General features: G+C 54.8%; 2 protein-coding genes across 5 annotated transcripts; both read right to left on the reverse strand.

Annotated features, from left to right (window-relative positions):
* Positions 1-488: 488 nt before the first annotated feature.
* Positions 489-16,011, reverse strand: Osbpl7 (oxysterol binding protein like 7). Of its 3 annotated transcripts, none has more exons than XM_021641977.2 (23): positions 15,874-16,011; positions 14,466-14,624; positions 14,217-14,342; positions 14,019-14,072; positions 13,010-13,123; positions 12,572-12,667; positions 12,335-12,452; positions 11,627-11,730; positions 11,328-11,420; positions 11,113-11,245; positions 10,922-11,016; positions 10,603-10,698; positions 9,405-9,542; positions 8,862-8,955; positions 7,808-8,055; positions 7,507-7,644; positions 3,725-3,788; positions 3,493-3,571; positions 2,264-2,408; positions 2,040-2,184; positions 1,829-1,955; positions 1,589-1,711; positions 489-1,447 (listed from the first exon to the last, which is right to left on the reverse strand). In XM_021641977.2, exons 2-23 carry the CDS (start codon positions 14,538-14,540, stop codon positions 1,339-1,341), a joined length of 2,514 nt encoding a protein of 837 aa, XP_021497652.2. In that variant the 5' UTR covers positions 14,541-14,624; positions 15,874-16,011; the 3' UTR covers positions 489-1,338. The 3 variants fall into 3 exon arrangements, 2 of the variants coding, with proteins under 2 accessions (XP_021497652.2, XP_021497653.2); XM_021641978.2 differs by lacking the exon at positions 15,874-16,011 and adding an exon at positions 15,147-15,258; XR_002476569.2 differs by lacking the exon at positions 489-1,447 and having other exon boundaries at positions 1,829-1,911.
* A 1,725-nt stretch (positions 16,012-17,736) lies between these two features.
* Positions 17,737-25,256, reverse strand: Mrpl10 (mitochondrial ribosomal protein L10). Of its 2 annotated transcripts, XM_021641988.2 has the most exons (5): positions 25,117-25,256; positions 21,939-22,108; positions 19,781-19,945; positions 19,417-19,561; positions 17,737-18,654 (listed from the first exon to the last, which is right to left on the reverse strand). In XM_021641988.2, the coding sequence occupies exons 1-5, from the start codon at positions 25,163-25,165 to the stop codon at positions 18,398-18,400; spliced, it is 786 nt and encodes a 261-aa protein (XP_021497663.2). In that variant the 5' UTR covers positions 25,166-25,256; the 3' UTR covers positions 17,737-18,397. The 2 variants fall into 2 exon arrangements, with proteins under 2 accessions (XP_021497663.2, XP_060242843.1); XM_060386860.1 differs by lacking the exons at positions 21,939-22,108; positions 25,117-25,256 and adding an exon at positions 20,099-20,237.

Here is a 25,256-nt window from a genome sequence, read left to right on the forward strand (position 1 = left end):
CTGGATACTCCGGGCCCTGGAGGCCTCCCAGCAGGTTGCCCACCACCCACAGGGCACTCTTGGAAACGGACAGCCCATTTCCCACAGGGCTCTTCCCTCTTCCCTGTGCCCAACTTTCCTTGTTCTCGCAAGGAACCAGTTGAATCTGCCAAGTCCCAGTGTCTAAATATTCCAGGAACTATGAACATTGTGTGCATGTGTGTGTGTGTGTGTGTGTGTATGGCAGAGGACAACTTTACGGAGTCAGGGTTCTCTTTCCTCGGGTTCCAGGGGTCACTCAGGTCATCAGATTTGCATGGCAACGTGTTTTTACCCCCAGAGCTGTCTTGCTGTCCTGATACTTCTGCCCGAAAGGCAAGCGCTCTACCCCTGAGCTACATCCTACCCCTTTGAACGCCAACCTTTTGGTATGAGTGGACACACCGCAGTGGCCACGGGCCTTTCCCCAGAGCTTGAGGACCTGTGTTTTCCAATGAGCGGTCACAGGCCAAAGTCCAGGACAGTCTTTTATTGGAGCTTGGAATGTCATAGCAATTCACCTGACTCAGGCAAACTGAGAAAATGAGCAGCAAAAGTGACAGACACCAGCAGTGGGGGTGTCCTGGCTACATTAGGAATCCTGCTCGCCCGCAAGCAGGACGGACACACACACACACACACACACACACAGGCGCGAACACACTCCCACACAAACTTCCACTCACACTGGCTCCCTCCCTCCTGGGTGAGTCTGAGGCATCACAGACTACTCCCCACCTCTCGAGACGGCTGCTAAGCTGAGCGTGAAGGGACCATTGGGGGACCAGGGATGGAGGTGCTGGAAGCTGCAGGGGAGGCTTGGGAGAAGGGGATGCGGGACGAGGGGTGGGTCAGGGCAGATGGGAAGATGCCGAAGGGAAGACAGATGGGGAAAAGGGGCATCTCCTCTCCTTCACTCACTCCGACCTTGCAGCACGGCCAGCGCCCTGGGCACAGAAAGTCTGGGGAGCATCAAGGGGCCTTCTGTGTCCAAGGAAGGCACTGAAACGGGGGGCAGATCTGGGGAACCTGGCATCTCCCTCGAACACTCCCAGATGAGGAGGGTGACTGATTGAGAAGGGTCTGACATGCCAGCCGCTGGGGTAACAAGACCGGGGAAGCACGGATTCCATTTCCGGTGGTGGAACGGGAGCGTGTTGAGATACAAGCTCCTCTGGCCGGCAGAGGGGAAAGGGCTGGAGCCTGGGCTGCCCCTTTGTCCTCAGGGGCAGTGAGAGGGAGCCTGACCTCACCCAATGTGTCCAAGGTAGGAGTGGGGGCAGGAGTGAGGACCCGGAACCTCCTGCCTTGAGGCCATGGCTACCAGAGCACAGCCCCATCCAGGTTCCCATAGCCCGGCTCGGCACGCAGCCTCCAGTAGGTGTGGTTGGTCACCCACCACTCCTTGCCGCTGCTGTCGGTCTGTCGCCTGGAGCAGAAAAGCACCAGTGGGTGTGGGTAGAGGACGCAGCCTAGGAACGGGCGCCGCCTCCCACAATCACCCCGCTGCAAACCTAAGGGAGCAATCCTGCTACAATCTGGGCTGCAGAGACGGGCAGGGCGGAAGTACCTGAAGAAGCGCGCCTGATGGACTATGTTATTCTCCTCCATCACCCTTCTCCGGTCCCGCTGGAGCTGCTCTATCCTTCTCTTCTGGGCCTCGGCGGCCTGTATGTTCCCCTCCTCCAGGTACCTGACGACCCAGGCCTCAGTCAGTACACTGGCTGCTCTCAGGGGTCCCCAGAAGCTTAGATCCCTGTCCCTTCCCCCATTGAAAGGAGTTCCTGGGCCGGGCCAGCCAGGCACAGACCTCTGGTCAGGCCGCAGCCGCGTGTCAGTGGAAGGCAGCGTCCGTTTCAGCTCCGCCGTCAGCTCATTCAGCTCCAGGGCAAACTGAGTGAAGCCGAAGTTTCGCTCATGGTTTGGGGGCATTGAATCTGGGGGAGGCAAGGGGCTGGGGCAGGTGGACTGGGTCACAGCCGTCCTCACTCTGCCCAGCCCTCCGTGGACGCCCCACTTACTGGGTTTCCAAATGCACTGGCCACCCGGTGGGGGGCCTCGGTATAGGCCCTCGTGCCACTTCCCGAAGAGGCGGTGGAGGACGCGGCCACTCCTGCTAAGCACCGCCCCCTGCACCTCGTGGACGTTGGAGCTCCAGTACTTGGCCTAGGGTGGGGGAGGCGGGGCCTGAGTGAGGGGCTCCGCCCACTTCCCCCGGGTGAGGCGGGGTCAGGGTGGCGCCTACCTTGCAGAAAGTGATTTTGCAGTGGCAGGAGCTGTCCTGGGTGTTCCGGATCAGCACTTCTCCGTAGTGCTCGATCCAGCGCTGGCCACTCAGGATGTTGTGAATACAGGACGTCACCTTGTTCCACTCGAAGTGATCCCCAAACCTGAGAGAGAAAGGGCCCGTGGAGGCAGCCGTCAGCCGGTCTGCGAATAAAGCCATCTTCACGCATCAAGTCACACGGCCTGAATCAAGGAGATCCCGGGTACCGGCTCTTACTCATAAAGCAGAGCCGCCATCACAGAACTTCACTGGACGGGTCTGGACCCCGTTATAAAGTTCCTGAGAACACAAAAGGGGCTGGAGAGAAGGCTCAGAGGTTAAGGGCACTATTTGTATTCCCAGCAGCCACATGGTGGCTCACAACCATCTATGTGATCTGATGCTCTCTTCTGTCATGCAGGTGTACATGCAGATAGAGCACTCACCTACACAAAGTAAATCTTAACACACACACACACACACACAAGGCTCACTGCCACCCTTAGGAAAATGACCTAATTTTTTAGCTTTAGCTGCTCATCTGTAAGATGGACTTCAATAAGGGTTTCTTCCTTCCTTCCTTCCTTCCTTCCTTCCTTCCTTCCTTTCTTTCTTTCTTTCTTTCTTTCTTTCTTTCTTTCTTTCTTTCTTTCTTTCTTTTTGTTTGAGACAGGGTTTCTCTGTGTATCCCTGGCTGTCTTGGAACTCACTCTTTAGACCAGGCTGTCCTAGAACTCACAGAGATCTGCCTGCCTCTGCCTCGGCCTCTCAAATTCTGGGACTAAAGGCATTGGACACCACAGCTGGCTAAGATGAGGGTTTTTAAACGTGGTTTGTGGTCTATTAGTCTCAACATCCATTTAGATCTCTGTGAGAGAAAGAGAGAGAGAGAGAGAGAGAGAGAGAGAGTGTGTGTGTGCGCGCGGTATGTCTCACACACATGCTGGTTTGACATCGCAGGTGCATTTCCTAGTGTGAGTCATGATCAAAAAGTTGTTAAAGACACTTTGTCGTCGGATGACCTCGTTGAGCCCCACCCCCCACCCCAAGACATCTGACCTTTACACCAACTGCTGCAAACACAGGTGTAAAATGTATAAAGGCCGCCCGCCTGCTGTCACCTGCAAGGGCTCAGGGCTAGACCAGACCCTTCCGTCCTCCGCACAGCACTGGCCCCCGGGCAGGCCACTGGGGTTTACAGGACTCACCTGGGCAGGCTGACGTGGACTGTCCCCACAGGCACGATCTCCAGGGATTTGCCCCAGAACTTGTTTTTCCACTTCATGTCTGGGGTTCAGTTGGGGGAGGGGGAGGGAGCAGCAGAGAGAAGGCCAAGGTGATCCGGAATGCTTCTGCCCTTCCTACCCCTTCCTGCCCACCCCCCTGCCTCTCCATGCCCCCCCCACCTTCATGCCCACAGAGCCCCACACCCCTCCTCACCTTGCCAGAAGATGAAGTTCTCAGATTCTGCATGACATGCGGAGATCGGGGGATGATGGGAGACCTTGATGAACAAAGAAGTCCTTAACACTGCCCCTGAGGAGCCTGGGGGGGGATCTCCTCCTAACACACCCCCTCCCCAGTTCTCCGTCTCCTAATTAGTTTCACTAGAATCAGTTGATGCTAAGTCTTTAAATCCTGTTATCTCCAATCGATGTCCAAGTCCAGATACTCTCTTTTCCCTACAGGGGCCCTGTGTTCTCCTTGCTCATCTGCCCTGCTGGCTACACTGGCCAAGCCCATAGCGCCCTTAACCAACCCTGCTTTGGCCAGACATTCCCTGCAACATACCAAACAGGGCCTCCAACCTATGCCCTGAAACCTGGCCCTCCCCGAGGACCCTCTTTCCTCCCATCTGCCTCCTTCCCAGACAGCTGAATATTCCCCATTGGCTCTGCTCCACACTCTCGGAAACTTTTGGCCTTATTCTCACTTGGAATGGCTCCACATCTGCGACCTTCAACTCGGACATCCCCAAAGCCTAGCTTCTGTGTTGCCCTGTGCCCTGTTTCCGGCTGCGGTCAAGACTTCACAAGCTGTCCTAGGACTTCCATACATGTGCAGAGGCACATGTGTTCACATACATACATACATACATACATACATACATAAATGGGGCACATAGGGGGCTGGAGAGATGGCTCAGAGGGTAAGAGCACCGGCTGTTCTTCCAGAGGTCCTGAGTTCAGTTCCCAGCAGCCACATGGTGGCTCACAACCATCTATCATGGGATCTGGTGCCCCCTGCTGGCCTGCAGGTGTACATGCAGTCAGAACACTGTCTACATAATAAATAAATAAATCTTTAAAAAAAAATGGGGCACATAAATAAATAGGGCATTTTTTTCTTTTCTGGAAAGAGGGACTGAAGAGATTTCCACAGCTGAAGTCACTGGCTGCTCTTACCGAGGAGCTGAGTTCCGTTTCCAGAGCCCACATCAGATAGCTCACAACTGCCTGCCACTCTAGCTCCAAGAGATTCGACACACAGGCCATAAACAAAAATAATAACTAAATCTTAAGAGCACTGGCTGCCCTTTCAGAGGACCTAGTTTCGTGCACCACCATGCCTGGCTAAAAAGAAATAAATCTTAAGGGAAAAAAAAAATGGAGCCAGGTGTGGTGGTACATGCCTGTAATCCCAGCACTCAGGGAAGCAGAGGCAGGTGGATCTCTGTGAGTTCGAGGACAGCCTGGTCTACAAAGCAAGTCTGGGATAGCCAAGGCTACACAGAGACACCTTGTCTCAATAATAATAATAATAATAATAATAATAATAATAATAATGAAAAAGAAAAAAAAAGGCAGCACAGCCACTCTGTGTAACCTGGGCTTTGTACCTGGACACACAACCCAAAGAGGTAATGTCCAGTACCATATAGCTAGCTCTACATGTAGGTCTTCTGATCACTCAGCAATCCTCTAAGATCCTAAACCGAGCTAGCCCTTTGCCCCTATAGTCAGAGAGAGAGCAGAGAGTAGGAAAAGACAACTCCCTCCACTCTGGCCCTATTCCCGCTCTCTGCTCCACCCCTCGCCTCCCAGGCTGGCTCCTCTACCCCACGCAGCAGCTCTTTCTCCTCTGCTCCACAGCCCTCCCCCACCTGTCCCCTTCAACCCTTCCCTCTGTGTGGCCAACTCGACGAACAAAAGGATTTCCTGTTTCTCCCATCCTAAGCAGCAAGCCTCCCCTTTATTTCCCCACATAAACGTTCATAGCACTTTTATTCATCATATCCCAAACAGGAAACAATTCAAATGTCAATCAGAAAGAAAATAAGCACATTGCCCTGCATCTACACAAAGGGATATTCATTGATAAAAGGGACAAACTATTGGCACGGCCAACCAGACGACTAAAGCTTTATCCTGAGTGACGGCAGCCAGCAACAAGAGCCCACAGCCCATGTCTGCATTTAGACAGGCACATCTGTGCTGGCATCTGTGGCCATCATTTCTGGCAGGGCGGTAGTGGCAGAAGTCCTCTCTGGAGGTCAGAATGGGAGGCTTCCACCAGATGCTGTGTAAAAAATTCACCCTCTTGGTGGCACACACCTTTAATCCCTGTTCTCAGGAGGCAGAGGCAAGTTCAAGGCCAGCCAGGGTTACATAATAAGACACTGTCCCCCCTCCCCCCCACAAAAAATCAAAACACCAAAAAAAATTAAGCAAAGGAACAAACTGTCTCAGCCTTTTACATTTCCTCTAGGGACACCCCCCTTTCTCCTCTCTGCCGTATGATAAAATTTCTTGAAAACAGTCCGCACCTTTTTCTAGTTTTGAACATCGGCCATGGGGATTGAACTCAGGTCATCTGGCTTAGTGGCAAGCACCCCTTACCTGCCGAACCATCACACTGGCCCTTTTTCTAGTTTTTACTATTAGTTTTTACCTTTCACTCTTCTGGGGGAAAGGAGAGGTTAGGGAAGGAGAGAGAGGAGTGGAGGGAAAGGAAACTGGTCGAAACTAGAATAAAGTTAAACAAAACACAACCTTGTCAGGGGTGTCTAGCCTTTTTGGGGGGATGGGGTTGTTTGTTTGTTTTTTTTAGGGTCTCTCTTTATAGTCCTGACTTCCTAGAACTCACTATGTGGCCTCAAACTCACAGAGATGCTCTGGCCTTTACCTCCCTCCCTAGTACTGGGATTAAAGGCATGTGCCATCACACCCAGCTTTGTCCAACTTTTTTGATGTGGCAAGATATATAATGCTGGCTCCTGCAGATGTGCTGGGCTGCATTCAGGGTTGTCCAGGGATGTACCCAGCCAGTGGGGCCGCAGCTGGGCACATCTGCCGTAAGTTCATCTCTACCCTGTCCTTTCTGTCCTTCACTCACGAAATACACCCCATGCCCAGATCCCACGGGCCACCTCCCCTCCTGGTGACACCCCCCACAGGAGGTCCTGATTTTCCCACCTTCCAAGCTGAGAATCTGTTGATTGGTCACCTCTTTCCAGCCCCACGTCTCAGGCCTCAAAACCGACAGGATAGCTTTCTAAGGAAGTCCCACCCACTGGGCGACAAGGAACAACTCCTTTCTTCCCTTCCGCCTTCTCTCCTGCCAGCCGGCACCTGGGCCCATGTACCACAGGACCACCCCAGCTTTCTCGCCGCCCCCAGCTCACCAATCTCATTTCCCAATACCGCAAGAGGCTCCCCTACGCTTATTCCAGCCTGCTGCCCACAGGAGGCTGGCAGCCCCTTGGAGCGGAGGAGCCATCCACCCCACCACGGGCGGAGGTCTCCACGCACAGGGTCACTTCCCATGCTCCTCTCCCGTCCTAGTGGCTTCGGTCAGCCATGGTGTACACACACCTCTTGGATTCAGCGTGCCACCAGCTGAAGCAGATAAAACCCCGGAAGGCACTTCACCTTCACCTACAAAGCAGGGTTTGGCCTGCCCCGCCCTCGGCTCCACCCTATCCTACACAGCTAAGAAAGAAACCAGTCCTTCAGCTCCTTAACCCAGACTTCCTCCAATCCACCCTTCAAGACCTAGCTGGCAGGGCTGCCCCGCCCCCCAGCACGGCTGCCCCCCCCCAGCACGGATCGGGGCGTGGCTTTCAGCATCCCCCAAGCAGAGCAGAGCTCTCCCCTATCACCACGTGCCTGGCACAGGGCTACCGCGTCCTGTTCTCCTCCACGCACCGGCCCCACCGGCCCCACCTTCTGCTCCCCCAAAGCCCAGCGCTGGAAACAGCCCTCCCGTCTCGGGGCCCGCACCTGCTCGCTGATAAAGCGGAAACCCCGGTCGGGCCTCTCGCACTCGTACGTCTCTCCCAGCACCGGGTTGAAGGGCTTGCACCCTGCGCGGTGGTACGTGGAGGAGTAGGCAGAGACGGCGAAGGCCGCGATGTACACCTGCGGGAGGGCCGAGGGGAACGCCACGGGGGGTGTGACGAAGGCCCAGGCAGGGGACAGCAGCCTGGCGCCAAGCCAGGTCTGGGGGGAGGGGAGGGGGTTCGGCTATCAGGGATCCGCCCAGCCAGGATTCGGGAAGACGGGGCGGCCCCGGGGCGGGTACCATGCGCTCGCAGGGGTCAGTCGTCCGGCTGGCCTGGTCCAGGAGGCTGCTGTACTCCAGCTCCTCGCAGAGCCTCTGCAGCGTGTTGAGCGGCTCGTTGAGCTGCACGGGCATGGACACCTTGGACAGGTCTTTGCCGATGTTGTTACGGAGGATGTTCCACAGGCTCACGTCCGTCCCGGGTCCGCTGGCGGCTGGCAGGCAGCGGCGGCGAGGGGGCGCTGCCACCAGCCCTGGAACACACGCCCCTGGGCCGAGGCAGACGCGTCAGCCTCCCTCTGGAGCACCGGGGATCCAGACACGCCAGGCCCACTGCACAGGGCTGCCTCCTGACCTCCTGAGGCATCCCAGCGTTGCCCGCTATGGGAGGTGACTGAGCCTCGGGCTGCTTATGAGCTCCCCGGGGATTGACATGGGTAGCAGGGCTAAGAATGAGACAGACAGGACAGTTCCACTGCCATACACAAGTGCCCAGAGGCTCCGGCTCGCCCCTGTCCCCTGATGAACAAAACAGACGCTGGGGTCCGGATCATCCGCTGTCCTGTCCACCCTTTTGGAGGGACAGAGTCTGCTTGAGTTCGAACTCGCTACAGTGGCTGCGAATGACCTTGTTCCGATCCTCCTGCCTCCACCTCTCCAGTGCTGGGATTATAGGCCTGCGTCACCACTCTCGGTGGTGGGAATTGAACCCAGGGCTTTGTGCATAGGAGCAGCACTTTACAAACCGAGCCACAGCCCCTGTCCTCAGCCACTTTTGATAAAAGAGACGGGCCCGAATTTACTCTGATAAAACGGCCAAGTAGAACCATGCCTCTCTCTCGGCCATCCCCTGTGAAGCACTCCTAAGCCTACTGGAATGAAGGCCAGCGCCACTCCCAAGCTTGGCCCAGCTCCCAGGACTGTCCCTAAAATATTCTCCAGCTCAAGGTTCCAGGGTCAATTCTGGAATCAGTGCCCAACGCCAGCAGCCCACCGGACACACAGGACTGCCTCTACGTGACCTAGGCCGCGAGCAAACAGCTTCTCCACACATGCCCACTCATCCGGTCCGTACCTTTTTGATAGCAGTCAGCTCCCCTGAGGTCCAGCACCTCCTCGGACAGGCTGGTAGTGATCTCACTGGTACATGACTCCTCTTCCTCAGAACCCTGGTCAGTGAGAGTCAACAGCTGAGTGACAATGGCCAGGACTGGGCAAGAACGGTCATCAGCTAGCTCTTCGGTGAAAAGAGGGAAGGCGGGGCAAGGAAGACTTTTAGCCCCAAGATATCCTGTCACGACTGGTCCCTGACTTGTAGAAAAGAGTCTTGGGAACGTGGCAAGACCTAGAGGAAGGAGAAGCTGACGGGTGCTGAGGTCCAGAATCTGGGGAGATGGGGGTCAAAGGAGCATGAGAACTGGAATGGGGTCACGGGAAGATGGCTTCAGAGGCCACGGTATAAAGCTGGGAGAAGAGGTTTCTGGAGTCACACCAGTTCAACAGATCTGGGTACGCTCCCAGAGACAGCCGCTGAGGTGGCGAGAAAGGACAATCTCAGGATCCCACCGCATCTTGGCCAAGCCCCTCCCCTCTGGCAGCCAGCCTCCTCCTCCCTCACCTCGTTCTCGGAAGAGCTTGCGGAAAGGAGCACCTCACAGGCATCGAAGAACTCGGTGTGGGAGTCCGCGAGGGACAGCACGCTGCTCTGGGACAGCTGGGGGGCCAGCTCTCGGCCTTTCATGTACAGAGCTTCTTGCTGTGGGAGCCAGATGGATGTGGGCCTCAGAGGCCACTGGAGTGACAGTTCCTGGAGAGGGAGCTGCCCATTCCCCACCCCCACCCCCAGTACCACACTGGATTCCTGCCAAGCAGAAGCAGCAGGGGAGAGGAGAGAGCTTGAGGGAGAGGGAAACAACTCAAACTTGGGAGAGGTGTTGGGTACCAGCAGAGCCTGGCTCCAACCCTTTTCCTGTGCTGCCCAGTCAGTCTGGACCCTGACCCTGTGGACAGCTGTGTCCCCACTTTGCAGATTAGAAGACTGAGGCTCAAAATACAAAGCTGGTGAACTCTAATGCAGCCTGGCTACAACTGTGGGACCATGGGCCTATCATTTAGATCTAGTTTAATGATGCAGGTATGTCCAATGTGTGGCCCATGCGCTGTACACAGCTGAATGCAGCCAAGAATAGATATAAATGCAGCCCAATGCAAAACCCATAAATTTACTTAAAACATTAGAAGAAAATAGTTTGCAATATTTTATTATTAACTTGATTATACATTTTATTTGTTTGTTTGTTTTTTTCCATACAAGATTTCTTTGTGTAGACCTGGCTATCCAGGAACTCACTCTGTAGACCAGGCTGGCCTCAAACTCACAGAGATCCTCCTGCCTCTACCTCCCAAGTGCTGGGATTAAAGGTGTGGATTATGAAATTCTTGAGTCTAAATTGCTATGTCAAAGGCTAGACAGGCCCAGGAGAGGCTAAGAACCAAAGCCTCATGGGCTCTGAAGTCAAACCAAGAGTTCTCAGGAGCCTGGACATGTGGCTCAGAGGTTGACTGCTTGCCTAGCCTGGGCGAGGCCCTGGGTCCAAGCCTCAGTACTGCAAACAAAACAAGGCATGAGGCAGCAGCTGTCTGCAGGACCAGTTGAGAGAGCTATGTTATGTGAGAAAAAGGAAAGCCGGATCCCTTCTTATCCCTCCACCAATTTCTAGGCCAAAAATAATCAACCCTGTCTCCAGCCCCTGGCCCTCACACTTGGGAGAGAAAGCACAGGGAAAACACACCCATCGTCTGCCCTAGATCCTCACCTCCTCTGGGTTGAGAGAGCTGAAGGAGTCTGCTGTGGTGTCTGAAGAGATGGAGAGTGAGTGGAGACGTCTCTGACCATCCGGGGCCTCAGAGACCTGAGGCAGAAGGTGAGGAACTGGGTATGGGAAGGGGAGATCCTCCCTCCCTCCCTCTCTTCTTCCCATCCTCCCTCCTTCCCTCTCTCCCTCCCTCCCTCTTTCCTACCCTCACCCAGGGACAGCCTCTGTCAGCCCCTGAGCCCTGGCAGAGATTTGCCAATTGGACCTGCGGTTCCCAGGCTCAGGCCCTCCCCTGATCCGCTCCTGTCCCTGAGCTCACCACCATCCTTGACAGCTCCGAGCCCTGATGCAGGTCTCTCAGCCGGTCCCGTTCTGTGGTGAGGGCAGCCAGGACGCTGCTGAGGGAGTTGTGCACTGCCGAGGTGGGCGGGCCGGTCAGTCCCCCTCTTCCTCTCCCAAGATCTTGACCCCCCGCCCCCCACTCCTGGCCACCACCTAGCCTGGACTCACCCTTCTGGGCCAGGGCCCAGAAACTGCGCTGCAGGTGGGCGTAGTCTGGAGGCGGCAGTCCACGGGGGCCGGAGGAGTCCCGAGATTCCAGGTAACGAGACAGGTTGGGAACGGAGCCGTGGAGACGACCAACCTGTCAGTGAAGACAGAGGGTGAAGGGCAGCTTCCTCCGGGGCACTGAATCCCTGCAGCTTGGGGCTTGCACTCCGGCTCACCCGTCCAATGGTGTCATCCTTGGCAAAGCCCTGCGTGCACCACATGCGGCTGGTCCGTTTCCCCTTCTTGGGTCTCTCGGTCGTCACCGAGGCCTGGCAAGGCGAGGAATAATTTCACTCCCAGGGTGAGGGGAAGCCATGGAGGCGAGCACGGCTCACCCAGGTGTGCTGCATGCTGGTAGTAAACCCGGGCAAAAGGAGCAGAGAAACAGCCGGGGATTGGGGGGGAAGCTGATGGACAGGTATGGGTCGTCGAATGATGGGGATTAACACTCCCTGCCTCCTCCCCTGACCCTTACCTGGTGTGTGGGGATCACTGGGGCGGAGGGGATTCGGTGGAGAGATTCCAGGCTCTGAAGGAGTTTGTGTAGCTCCTGGAGCTTACCCTGGCATTCGGAGAGCGCTGGGAGGGAGGGAAGGAGGGCTCACTGCTCTCCTAGAGGTACCAAGGTTCCCGGTCTGGCCCCCTCAGTTTCTTTCCATCCAGAGATATCGCTGGCATCCAGACACTGTTCCCCGTGTCTGTCTCGGGGGCGCAAAGCACTTCCGGCCCTCTGGCATAACCGCTTCTGATTTCCCGGGAGGCCAGTAGCCTATTCCCACCCCTCACCTCTTCTGCCTGTGCACAGGCTGGGGGCCCTTCTTGTCTCTTCTTATGTATACACACTGCCTTGTCTGGGTCACTATCTTGGTCTCCTACTGCAGGAACACAATTCTAGGGCACAGCCTTTCCCTGTTGCTATTCAGGAATTCTACCACATTGGTATCAGGCAGGAGTCCCTGTGCCAGCTACATGCCTAGGGCACAAGCTTACTATCTTCTGTAACTTGGGGCTCCTCAGGGCACCAAGAAGATTGATTATCTTGGAGGCAGACGGTGCCCCCCCCCCGGCAGAGGGGGCCCCTCAGAGGAAGGGGGTGGAGGTAACATTTTTTCTTCTTGTTGATACTGCCCAGATCTGAGAATGTGGGCTCTACCCACAGAGGCCCTGGGAGAGGGACCCTCACCGTGAGAACAGCGGTCTAGCCCATCACTGTCCCTCAGCCAGGACGACACTTTCTCTCGAGGTCCAACCCCAGGTAAGGCTGCTGCACTACCAGCTGTTAGCATCTGGGTACCGGGAACCTGTGGAGGTAAAGCCAGGAATGAGAAAAGATGGTACCCAGCTCTCTGAATCTCAGTTCCCCACAGCCTCCATCCTGAAATCTTCACATCACCTGCTCTCGCTCCACGGCCCATCTTACCTTCCGATGAGTCGCAGTGGGCATGTCCAGGCGCTGGGCCAAACGATGGGCTCGCAACTGGGTCACCCAGCTGTGGAACAGGTCCTGAGATTTGATCTGCAGAAATGATGGAGAGAGATCAAAAGGAAGGGGTCGCTTTCCAGGAGCAGAGTGTCAGGTCTCTGATCTCCATGCAAGCAGGGAATTTCCCCAGAGCACCCCGTTTGCACAAAACCCTATTAAAGATGGACAGAGTATGACATCCCAACCATCCGAGCTCCTCGCTCTGTATGTGTTCGGATAACACCGTGACCGTGGGCCCACTCCTGGCGGTTTCACACAATGGAAACTTTCTTCTTGTCACACTCAGAGAAGAGCTCCCCCCCCACTCCTATGCTTGTGCCCTGGCACCTGTACCAGGCTGGTACCCAGGACACCCTTTGTTCCCAGGGATGTCACCTTTAGGTGGTAGATGTTGTCTTCCGTGTCAAGGTCAATGCGCTGGGCCTTTTTGTTGATGGACATGACTGACAGCCGGACATCAATGGAGCCATGGAGTTTCCCCTTGATGATCTGGAGTGGAGGGTTGGTGGGGGACAGGGGAGTGGATTGAGGTTCCCAGGAGGGCAGAGTCACCATCTCCTTGAGGCCACACTAGACTCAAGGACCAAGCACCTCAAGTCGTATATAAAGGGGTTTGCTCATCATACCTTACACACAGAACACTATGCTATATTCAATTTCACCCGGGCCTGAGAAGGCAAGGGAAAAAAAATACTACCACCCCTTGGAGTGTACATGGTGGAGGAGGGAAGACCCCCCCCCCGGAAGAATCTAGCTTTGTGTCTTGTCCCCAACACAAGAGGAAAACAAGGACAAGGCTGATAAAGCTCCCATCTCTTGGGCACCTAGTCTGCAATGGGCATCACCCAGATAACCCTACAGGTGGCTGATTGCGCCCCTCCCCCCACGTCAGCAGAAAGGAGGGTGAGGCCCAGGGAAGCAGTTGTCTCATGGTATTTTTGGGTTCCGCAGCTACAAAGGAAGCCAAAACGCAGACATGCCTCTACTAGTAAACCGTGCCGTCTCTACCCGCAACCTGTATACCATCTCTGCGTCCTGTGGGCATTTGCGGGCGACTTCTAACACCTAACGCCGCCCTGCAAACGCCGTGGGAATGGTGGCTCTAGCGTTTAGGGACTCGTGACAGGAATTGCAGATGTCTTTTGAAAGTGTGTGTGTGTGTGTGTGTGTGTGTGTGTGCGTGTGTAAATCGATGAATCTGCAGATGTTGAGCCTAAGGATGCAGAAAGCCAACTGTAACTTGACAGAGGTTGCTGAAAGGTGGAACCGAGTGAGATTCGAACCCTGCTCTGGCTTGACTCAGGACTCCCCACGCCTGCTTAGGACACTCTGGGGCAGGCTCCCCCCCCCCACACACACACCCCGAGCCCAGCACCTGACTCACATCTTGTCGTGTCGTGGCGTAGTGGAGGACGCCATCCTCGAGCACAAAGTACCTCTGTACCGGAGGGACAGGACCAGGCAGCCAAGAGCCAGGGGTGGGGAAGAGAGCAAACACACACATTTTTCTTCTCCTTCACCACCCATGAATACCAGGGCTGCCCAGCGGCCTCCCGCACGGAGCCCCTCCCTCCCTCCCTACCTTGTGCCAGCCCTTAAGAGGCCACTTCCTCTTCTTGAGCAGGTGTCCTTCCTGTCTCTCGGGCAGGATGTTCTCTGCTCCCAGCCTGCCCCGAGGCTCCTCCACCACCTCCCACAGCTCAGAGGCCTGAAGTTCAGGGTAGACGGAGGGCAGCAGCCGGTGAGCCCAACACCTCAACCCCCCCCCCCCCACACACACACCACCAGGGACCCGAGCTAGGCCCATCCACCATTGCGCTTCCACTCAGACCTGCTGGGCACTGCTGGGCTTTGACGACTGAGTACTCTCAGCCAGGGAGGGAGTGTCCTTTTCTTGGAAGTCCATGAGGAAGGAGAAGGTACTCCCTGACGAGGAGAGTAGAGCAGGGCGGGTGGAAAGGGAAGAGTGTCACCTTGTCCCGGGGGAACCCTTGAAGCAAAAGAGAGAGACCCGTGTGTAGCACCCTGCTGCCAGGTTTCCCAACCTCTCGTCCCTCCTGCACCGAGAAATACATCCTCCACTCGCAAGCTATCCACACATGCCCAGTATGCCCTGACCCCCCCCGGGCCTGGGCAGCAGCACAGAACTCAATCCACACGGTGGCCACCGCCAGCTAGCATCCGGCCGGGGCCCCACTTTGGGCATGCACCCCAGGAATGCAGGGAAATGCTCTGGGTTTGTGAGGCTGGGGAGTGAAGAAAGAAGGGGATCCAAGGGGAGATGGAAGGACTCAGAGAGTAGGTGGGCAAGAGCTCCTTGGCTGCCTCTCTCTCCAGGATCTCTTTGCCTTCACCTCAGCCACTCCTCTGCCACAACTGCCCTGCAGACCGCCCTTGAAACTTCTACTTAATTGGACCCTTCTACTAACTGGCTGCCGGTTCTCGTACTCCCGTTTTCTGCCTGGAGAAACTGAGCCTCCTCTCACTAGACATGCCCCCGAGGATCACCCACTTGGGCTTTCTTCCCTGCAGAGCGCCACCAGCCCCTTGCTGCTATGTTGATCCTCTGTGCTCCCGGGCAGCACCTCCCATCCAGCAGGAGCAGCACGCTGGCTGGCTGAGACACTGGGTGGGAGAAGAGGTGTTGAGTTCTGCCCCGGTCCCGAGGCAGTGCCTGCCCACAGAGCGCCCTTGGCACCGGCTCTGGCCATCCCGGCTCCGCCAGGAGATCAATAATGCATGAGGCTGGATGTGTGTATGAGAAGGGGGAGGGGGCGGGAGGGGTGATGTTGCCCTGTGTCTGGGGAAGCAGCTCAGAGCTTTCTGCAGCCAGCAAGCACCTGAGGAGCTGAGGCCCAGAAGGGACAGACGGGGAATTGGCAGGATAAGTGCGGCCAGGAGGTCATAGCAGAAGGGCCCAGGCTACAAGATGCCGACCCAAGGGGGGAGACTCCTGCGTTCAGCCATTCAAAGTTTCCAAACTCTTTCGGTGCTGGGTTATTTCTATGCCCTTGTCCTGGCCCCTAGGACTCTGTCTATCCGATGCTGCCCCCACCCCCGCCCCGGCAGAGGTGGGAGGTGTCTGTCAGAAGGAAGGAGGGGTCGAGATGAGCCAGGTGAGTGTCCCCCTAGCCACCTCCATTCTCAAGTCTCCTCACCGGAGGTGCAGAGACCTAACAGCTCCAGGGGAGAGGAAGCCCTCCCAGGAATGTCAGGCGGTGCCACCAAGGTCCCCTTACCCCAGGGTCCATGGACGCCAGTGCTTCTTGGTCCGTCCACTGATCTGCCTCTGAGTCACCCTGTCCGAGTCACCGGCCACCTCTTCGCAGAGCTGAGCAGTGGCAGCCGCTGCTGCAGGAACCAGGAAGGAAGGAGACGTCGGAGCCTCCCCTCCAGCCGGATCTCCCCACCTGCCCCTCCCCCGCCACCTCCTCCCGCCAAGCTCCGGGCTGCCGCTCAGCTCTGCCCCCCTGCTCCCGGGAGGACTAAGGACGGAGTGGTACCAAATGACTGGGAAATGAGGGGCAGAGTCCCGCACTGGGTATGGCTGCACACGCATCAGGGGGCTGGAAAACTTGCTGGCTTCGAGCCATTAAAACGTAAAGGATTTGCTCCAACCAGCAAAGCCTTGACCCCAGCGAGCACTCAAGGCCATTTCCTCATTCACCCTTGCCTCTCATTTTACACCTGAAATAGATGGCACATTTTGGAGCAGCAAAGATATCAGGTTGACTGGGAAGGGACAGAGACACCCTCCCGCCCCACCCCCACACACTCGGGGACATGACAGTGTGCCAGGAGCACAGTCAGCAGGGCACTCAAGGCAAGCAGGACAGCTGAAGCCCCACAGAGGCTCTTCATGGAGAGCAGTGCCCTACCAGGTCAGCCTGTGGGTATCAGGAAGTGCAGCCTCTAGGGTGGGAACTCTATGGGGCAGTGACTGGCCAGCTGCTGTAAAGGAAAACCAACTCGGGGTCCCTCCCCTGACCCTCAAACTGTTTACCCACTGATGGGGTACTATGTTCAGGTGCTGGAGTACTTGAGAATTGGCTCTTGACAAAGCCCTACACAGTTCATCCAAACGGATGCACACAGCTAACAGGTTCTGTGCCTGAGATAATGGTGGCCCCAGCAGGAGGATGTGGATGTGATGGCAGGCTCTTCTGTGGCCTCAAAAGTGATGTGGACCACTTGTCTGCTCCACCTTGTCAGCCTTCAAAGGTTTACACCTCAGGGATACCTGCTGTCTGGGCTCCCTTCAGAATCTCAGCATGGATCTAAGGTGGGGGGAGGGGTTTTGCTGTGGGCGGCACTAGGCAGGTCTCTGGAGACAGAGCCACCAACTGGCACCAGGCAGAGCGGCTCTGACATCCAGAGCCTCAAGGGCCTTTTAAATGATTGAGGATCCCTGGGCATCTGCAGAGCTGGGCACTGTGGGAGGTTGGTCCTGGTCCAGGCCAGAGGACAGCTGCTGCAGATCTTCAACACCAGTGTCTGTCCAGGACTAAAGATGCTGTGGCACTGCTCCAAGCCTGAGGAGGAATGCTGAGGGGCCACTCCTCATCCAACCCCGCCCCACCCAGGATGTGCTCCAAAGACAACCGCAGGCCACAGGCTGAGCTCGGTATGTCCTTCCTTTAGAAGTGCTGCTCCCCAGGACTCGGGGAAGGCCTCCTGCCGCAGACCCCAGGCCCATGTTAAACGAGAACTCTAGTTCCCCCAGATCCTTCCTGCTACCAGGCACAGTCTTCATAAGGAAAAGCATGTAAGATGTAGTTTCTGTCAAAAGAGGTGCCTAGGAAAGCCAGTTTTTAAGGAAGGAAAGTGAGGAAAATCTAGAGAGGACATGAAAATGACCCACAGAATGACTTTGTAAGATCAAGAATCTAGGCTGGAGACTGGGCTGTGAGCACTTACTCCTCTCAGAGGACTCAGGTTCAATTTCCCACCCACATGGCGGCTTGCCACCACCAGCAATTTGTTCCAGGAGATCCAATGCTCTCTTCTGACCTCCGTGGGTACCAGGCACACACACACGGTACATAGATATAAATGTACACAGCTTTTACACATAAAATAAATCTTTAAAAAAAAAACAAGAGTCCATAAAATGTATTTTATTTTTATTATGAAGCAATTTTCCCATTCCTTCTACAACCCAGCACACCCCAAGGGTGGAACACCTACATCTGAGCCCATGAAGGGGCTCACGGGGGGGGACTTTATGAAGAAGTTCTGCTATGGGAACTTGAGGTCTCAGGGTAACAAGTTCAAGACCTTATCCAGGACTTCAAACTTCTCTGCCCTTTCCTGAATGGGAAGGAACAAAAGGAGCTGGCATCTGTGTTTGGTACAGAACTTGGCAGAAGACTCAGCAGGTGCCATTCACAAGTTTTCTTAACTGGTCCATCAAGACCTGAGGAGGAACCGAGAGGGAGGGCTGGGAAAACACAGAGCAAGGGGCAGTGGGCAAGGAGCCTGCCCTGTGCCTGGAGAACCGAAGGAGGCTGTCCCTGTCCAATCCCTAGTTGGAACAACTGAAGACAGAGGGATCAGTGAAACAGAAGACAATGGACAGCCTCACTCTGAAATGGAATTTCTCTGGATCTTTAAGAAGCCTGTCCCCAAGGAGGTCACTGTGAATGAGAGCCAAGTCCACAGGCCACTCCCAGACTCCAAATTCTTTTAGATCTCTGCCAGACAACAACACAGACAACAGGGACAGAGCGTATTTATGGGGCAGAGCTGGGTAAAACAGGCCGGCTAGGAATCTGGAGCAGGATCAGGAGGAAGTGGTTCCCCACTGGCTGCTGTGGCAGAATCTCCCTCGTGCTGCTGTTTGACATACTGATCCAGCAGGGAAGTCAGCTGGACCGGCTGGTGCTGAAGCAGGTAGCGGGTCTGGGCCATGATGTGAGTGAGTCCTCCTACCAGCTCCCTCTGCAGCAGGTCCAGGCTGGGCAGCTTGGCATAGTTGACGAACCCCTGCCTGCTGAGGATGGTGTCATCGATGCAGCCACCTGGAAGAACACGGGGTCATCTGGGCCATCTGCAGACGCCCTTCTGGAGAAGCATCACCCGAAACCAACAATCTGCTCTCCAGTGCCCTTCGCCCCTCCCAGTGGCTCCGAAAATCAGCGGCACACTTGTGCCTCAGCCCACGCCCACTGTTGGGAACCAATCTCCTCTCCTCTCTGTCCTTGAAAACAGGCATAAAGCATGCACCTAGGCTCGAACTCCCTAACGTCAGTGGCTCCTGAATGACTTTGAAGACTTCACCTCTTGGCATGCAGAATGCAGCCGCCATCTAAATGACAGCTGTACAGGGATGAGATGGATGGAGATGCTGCTTGCACAGCACTGCTCGGCTACACACTCACCAACCAGGAGGATGGGGCATGGCACGCTGTGTGTGAAAATCCTGCAGTGTGTATTGGGGGGGCTGCTATTAAATATATGTTCCTTGGAAATTTTCTGGGGACGCACACAGGCCATCTCCTCTACAGAATGAACCCCAACACACACTGGTCACAGCACTGCACCTCAGCCCTATTTATTTGAGATACTTTTTTCTTACTTCTATCTATGTATCTATGTATCCATCCATCCATCCATCCATCCATCCATCCATCCATCCATCTGGGAGGGGGTGGAGGCGTGCACATACCACCTCCGTACAGGTGTTGAGTGACAAGTCTGTCCCTAACAAATGAACTGACTCAGGCCTCATCCACCACCCACCTACTTCACCTCAGCTCTAACTGGCAGGGTGGCCCACTCACCTAGCAGTGGCATGAAAGGAACACTCTTTAAGATGCGCACCATCTCCTTGACCTTGGGCTCTTTACTGACCAGCAGCAGATTGTGTCCAACAAAAAGGGGAAGCAGGCTTTGATATTTGGAATCTTCTAGAAAAGGCTTCAGGACCTGAGACCACAGGAAAGAATGACTAATGGGGGCAAGAGGAGGGAAAGCCTTGGGCACAGGCTGTACCAAGCTCAGAGTCCAACCCAAGGGTCCCCTCGGCCGAGGCGTGGTTTAGACACCAGACTGGACAGAAGCTGGAAGCACCATTTGGGAGAAGCAGATCCCAGGCCCATTCAGCAGGCATGAGAGGAAGACAGGCCTGAGCCAGGGCAACCCTACCTGGTTGGGGAAGACTTTTATCAAGATGTTGTGCTTCCGCAGCTGGTGCCGCAGGAGAAGCTTGTCCTCTGCACTCATGGCCACGTTCTGGCAGACAGCTATCATCCGATTGTTCTGAAAAACTGCTACTAATTCTCGACGCAGGAGCCGGACGAGGCCTGAGTCCTGCGGCAGGAAGGGATGGCTGAGGAGATATGAAGGTGGCCTGGTACCCTCCCTCCCCCCCCACAGGCACACGGGGTGGTCAGCGATGCCAGCATGTGTAACAGGCTGGGGAATGGGTAGGGGAACGGGACCTGATTCTTGGATGTGGAATACCTCTCACCATGACCGTTCCACGTCCACTGGAAAGCTGCGGGTTTCAGAGCACAGTCTGCAGAGCTGAGAGCCGTGCCCTTCCCCAGACACCGTGGCAGGCTGCCTGTGTCACCACAGTCAACAACTTCATCACAGGCTGCGGTAATGCAAGCCTGTACAATTAAGTCCAGCTACTCGGGAGGCCGAGGCGGGAGAGTCAAAAGTTCAAGGCCTGCCTGAGCTACAGAGTGAGTTCAAGGCTAAACTCTGAACCTTGGAGAAATGGTGGTCTCAAAATGAAAGGGAAAATAAAGACTTGGGATGGAGCTTAGTAGTGGAACACCTGTCTAGCATGTGCAACAAACCTGGTTCAGTTCCCAGCAGCGCACACACAACGGCCTCAACTGTCAGCTTTACACTGTGCTAATCGTGAATTATTTTTACCCACTTAAAATACAAGATGGCTCAGTGGGCAAAGGCGCTTGCTGTCAAGCCTGCATGAAGTGAGTTCAGTCCCTAGGAGCCAGACTTGGCAGAAAGGGACTTTACCTTGCCAGCCCAGGATTCATTTTTTTCTTTTTTTAATTTATTACGTGTATGCGTATTTTGTGTGCACACTAGGTATGCAGTGCCCTTCGAGGCCAGAAGAGGGCACTGGATACCATGGCACTGGCATTACAGACAGTAATACTGAGTTGCCCCGTGGGTGCTTAGGATCCAGCTTGGTTCCTCTGGAAGAACAAGTAACTGCTGAGACATTTCTCCCGCCCCTCATAGTGTCTCCTGGGGCTGGAGAGGTGGCTCAGCGGTTAAGAGCACTGACTGCTCTTCCAGAGGACCCGGGTTCATTTCCAGCATCCACTTGGCAGCTCACAGCTGTCTCTAAGTCCAATTCTAGAGGATCTGACACCCTCAAAAAGACAGTGTCTCCTTACAATCCTGGATGATCTGGAATTCACTGTGTAGACCGGGATAGTCTTGAACTCATAGCAATCCTATGGCTTCAGCAAAATGGCCTTGAACTCCCTACACAGCCTAGGATGACCCAGAACGATACTTCGGCTTCCACCCCCTAGGTGCCAACATTATGGGCTTGTGACACCACACCTAGCTTCTTCCTGTTCTTCTCGAAAGAAAAAAAACACCTCTACCGTCCCTTAGGGGAAACACGGAAGTTTCAGCTCCTCTAAAACAGGAAGGAGCAGGGTGTGGCAGCTTACACCTGTAATCTCAGCATCCAGGAGGCTAAGGTGAGATCACTTGAATTCAGAAGTTTGAGAAGAGCTTGGTGCTCAGAGTGCCTGTCTCAAAAAAAAAAAAAAAAAAAAAAAAGGCAGATGTGAAATCCCACCGACAGGCAAGTTTTCATATGCTTTTTTTTTTTTTTTTTTTTTTTGAGGCAAGTAAAAAAAATAAAGAAAAGGCAGAGCACAATGCATAGTTTATTACAGAGGGTCTGGTCTGGTCTGGGTGAGAGGCTCAGAGAGTAAAAGTGCCTGCTGTGCTCTGACGACCTGCATTCAATACCCAGAACTCACACAAAAAAGCCCACCGTGGTCCCACCCACCTGCAGCCACGGTGCTCCTGCAGCGGGATGGAGGCGGAGACGGAAGGGACCGAGGCTTGCGGGCAGAGACAAGAGGCTTCACAAGGTGGGGAGCCAGAACTGGCTCCCGGAAGTTGCCCTCTACCCTCCACAGGAGCACTGGCAGGTGCGCGCACACACACACGTACACTGACGAACACTCCCAACTATCTGAACCCAAGGGCGCAAGGCGGGAAGGTGAACTCATGATGCGGTGTGTAACAAACGGCACGGCTTGGAGTGCACCGCCAGGCAACGTGCGCTGAGTCTCCTTACCTCCTCTGGGGGTTTGGGAGGGGGCGGCAGGCATCTGGGGCTGACGGCAGGTTTGGGCGCGATGTACTTGGTCAAGGCCATTAGCTTCAGCCGCTCAAAGTGCATGACGCGGCGGTGGCGGGTCACGGCCTTGGAGCCATGGCGCACGGCCTGGAGGGTGGGCAGCCAAGCTGGAAGGGGGAGGCGACAACGCGGTAATGTACAGGCTCTCGGGGGACCTAGCTTGTCTCCGAGGGGCAGAAAGAGAAAGGTGTGGTTCCCAGAGCTAAAAAGCTCTCTCCTTTCAGTGGCGTCCCCACCAGTGGCTCGGGCCTGAGAACCCCGTTTCTCCAGGTTTTTGTTACTGTGTTCTACGGTTGGTTTTGGCCTTGGGTAGGGTCTCTCGCACACAGGCCAGCCTGCCTTCACTGTGAAGCCGATGGCGGACGGCCTGAGCCACACACCACCTGAGTGCTGTTTAGGATTACAGGTGCTGGTCAACATGCCTGGTTGAGGCGTGTTGGGGATTAAATACAGGGCTTCATGCATGCCGGGCAAGCACCCTACCAAGTGGACTGCTCTCTCCAAGTCTGCCTTGTGTACAGTGCTAGAACTTCAAAGTTGTTTTTTTCTTTTTACGTGATAAAATTTTGAAGGTTTGTTTGTTTGTTTGTCTTGTTTTGTTTTTAGAGACAGGGTTTCTGTGAAGCCTTGGCTCCCTTGCTTTGCAGACCAGGCTGGCCTCGAACTCACAGTGCTCCTGCCTGGGATTACAGGCGTGCTAAAATAAAGTCTTTTAAAAGTACAAAGCAAACGGAGAGCCAGGAATAGTGTCCACGCTTGTAATTCAAGCACTCAGGAGGCTGAGGCAGAGTAGACCTAAGTACCAGTCTGGGCTACTGAGACCACCTAAAAAAAACAACAAAACCAAAACCAAAACAAACAAACAAACAAAAAGCCCAACTAAATAAAAAACAAATAAGGCAAATGGAGAGTGTTGAGAAAACCCTTCTTTAAATGGCCACATCATAAATATTTTAAAACGGGGGTTCACACAGTCTGTCACTCAATTCTGCTAAAAGCAGCCATAAAGAAACCTAGGTGTGGTTGGGGCGGGAAGGATAGCTTCGTGGTTAAGAGCCCCTTTCGCTCTTACAGAAAACCTGGGTTCACTTCCTAGCACCCGAGTGATGACTCACAACCACCTGGAACTCCAGTTTCGGAGGATCTAGAGCCCTCTCCTGACATCCGCAGGCACCGGGCAGAAATGCGGTACACAGGCGTACAGGCTATCAGAGCCCATTAACTCATCATCTAGACATGGGGGGACACGCGTGTAACCTGGCACTCAGAAGACGGACAGGAGGACTGCCCCAAGTTCAAGGCCAGACTAGTCCACACAGTGAGCTCCACGCCAGGCAGGGCTGCAGCATGAGACGGTGCTCTTTAAAAGGAAGAGCCAAGCTCAGCGTAGTTGGAGGCAGAGGCAGGTGGATCTCTGTGAGTTTCAGGCTGCCTGGGGATACACACACAGTGAGACTCCGTCTCAAGACGAACAAGATGTACAAAAACCAACCAAACCAACAGAAACCAGTCGGTGTAAACCATAGGTAACGCGGGAGACTGTGCCGCAGTAAGACTTTACTCATAAAACAGTCGCCAGGGGCTGGAGGTGCAACTAAGAGGTACAGAACTCATCTATTAAGCATCAAGCCCTAGGTTCCATCCCCCGAAGGCAAGAAAGGAAAAAGGAGAAAAGGAGAAAAGGAGAGAGAGAGAGAGACAGAAAGAAAGAGAGAAAGAAAGAAAGACAGAGAGAGAAAAAAAAAAGAACACCGCGCCCAGCTCTCCTGCAAAATGTCAATCCTTGGCCTAAGTGGCAGTTCTGGAAGTACAAACAGCCCCATCGAGCCACCAACATCAGCTTCGTCTGGGAGCTTGTTAGAGATACCTGCCTGCCCTAGACCTACGAAATCAGAAACTCTGAGGCGGGGCCCTGCAGGTTGTGTCTTCATAAACCCTTCTGAGAATGCCTGGCTTCATCCCATAGCTCTGGGGCCTTCTCCCCTTGGCTTGAAGCAAGAAAGGAGGAAAAATGCATTATGCCACCAGATAGGACGGTGATCCAGGTTCCTGGGAAGAAGAGACAGGAGGATCAACAGTTCAAGGCCAACCTCAGCAGTGTGAGACCCTAACTCAATAAAGCAAAAGTAAGGGCCTGAGAGATGACTCACGGTAAATGCACTCACCACCAGACCTGACAACCGGTGCTCCACCTCCCAGAACCCACTATGGCAGAGAAGAGAGTCACACACGCTGTCCTCTGACCTTTGTCTGCCCAAGTATTCATTCTTGGTGAAAGGCTCTCTCAGATATCAAGGAAATACTCCAAAGCTCTGAGTCAAATGACTCTTTCATCCTCAACATAAAAACCGACACTGCAGTTTCTCAGGAAAAGGATCAGCTAGAAGACTCCAGAGAATACGGAGGATGGAGGTTTTACGGTTAATGGCCACACCACCTGTTAAGGGTGCCTTTGGCATGAGATGGAATTGGATTTTAAGCCTCGGTGTGCCTCTCTGTGCTTTGGCTTTAAGATTTAAATGCGGCAATGAGTGTAAAGCAATAACCACAATCCCGGGCCTACAGGACGGTGTCAACTTCACGCGTGCCCACTAACGCCACGCACCATGCCACCTAACTAACTGCGCTGCCCTCCGTGAAATTGAACAGAAAAGACGAGCACTAGACAGAACCCACTTGGCGGGTGTGTGGATAAACAGACTGCGAGCACGAGATCTCACCGAGAAGCCTGCTTTAAGAAGAGAGGGTAGTTGAGAGAAGCCGCGAGGAGGCTGTGAGTGACAGAGAACTTAAGGAATGCACAAAAACTCGGGCAAGGATTCTCCGGGGTCAGAGGCAAGGGCTGAGCGAAGGGTTAGGAAACGCCAGAGCGGGGTCCTAGGCTGTAGGAATGAGCACTGTTATCGGTGACGTCGTTGCTGCGATTGCCAGAGTGTGTGTTGAGGGGTAGGGGGCGGAGGGGATGTCGCGGGGAACTGGACCCGGTCAAATCAGAGACCCAGCTAGTGCCAAGGTCACCAAGAGCGGCCAGAGGTCAGAGGTCACAGGGAAGGGAGGGAGGCCAGGACTGGAGAGCGCCGGCCTGTGCGCAGTGAGGCCCCGGGCCGCTCCTTACCCGCTCGGGGCAGGACACCTCGCCAAACCCCAGCCACCGCCGCAGCCATCGCTACCGGAAGTTCCCAGGAGTACCGCGCAGAGACGGAAAAAGCTAAGGATTGTGGGGCAGCAGGGAGAACCCGGGGCCGGAAGCAGTGG

Source organism: Meriones unguiculatus, chromosome 7 (genome assembly GCF_030254825.1).
Source record: "Meriones unguiculatus strain TT.TT164.6M chromosome 7, Bangor_MerUng_6.1, whole genome shotgun sequence".
Lineage (NCBI taxonomy): Eukaryota > Metazoa > Chordata > Mammalia > Rodentia > Muridae > Meriones > Meriones unguiculatus.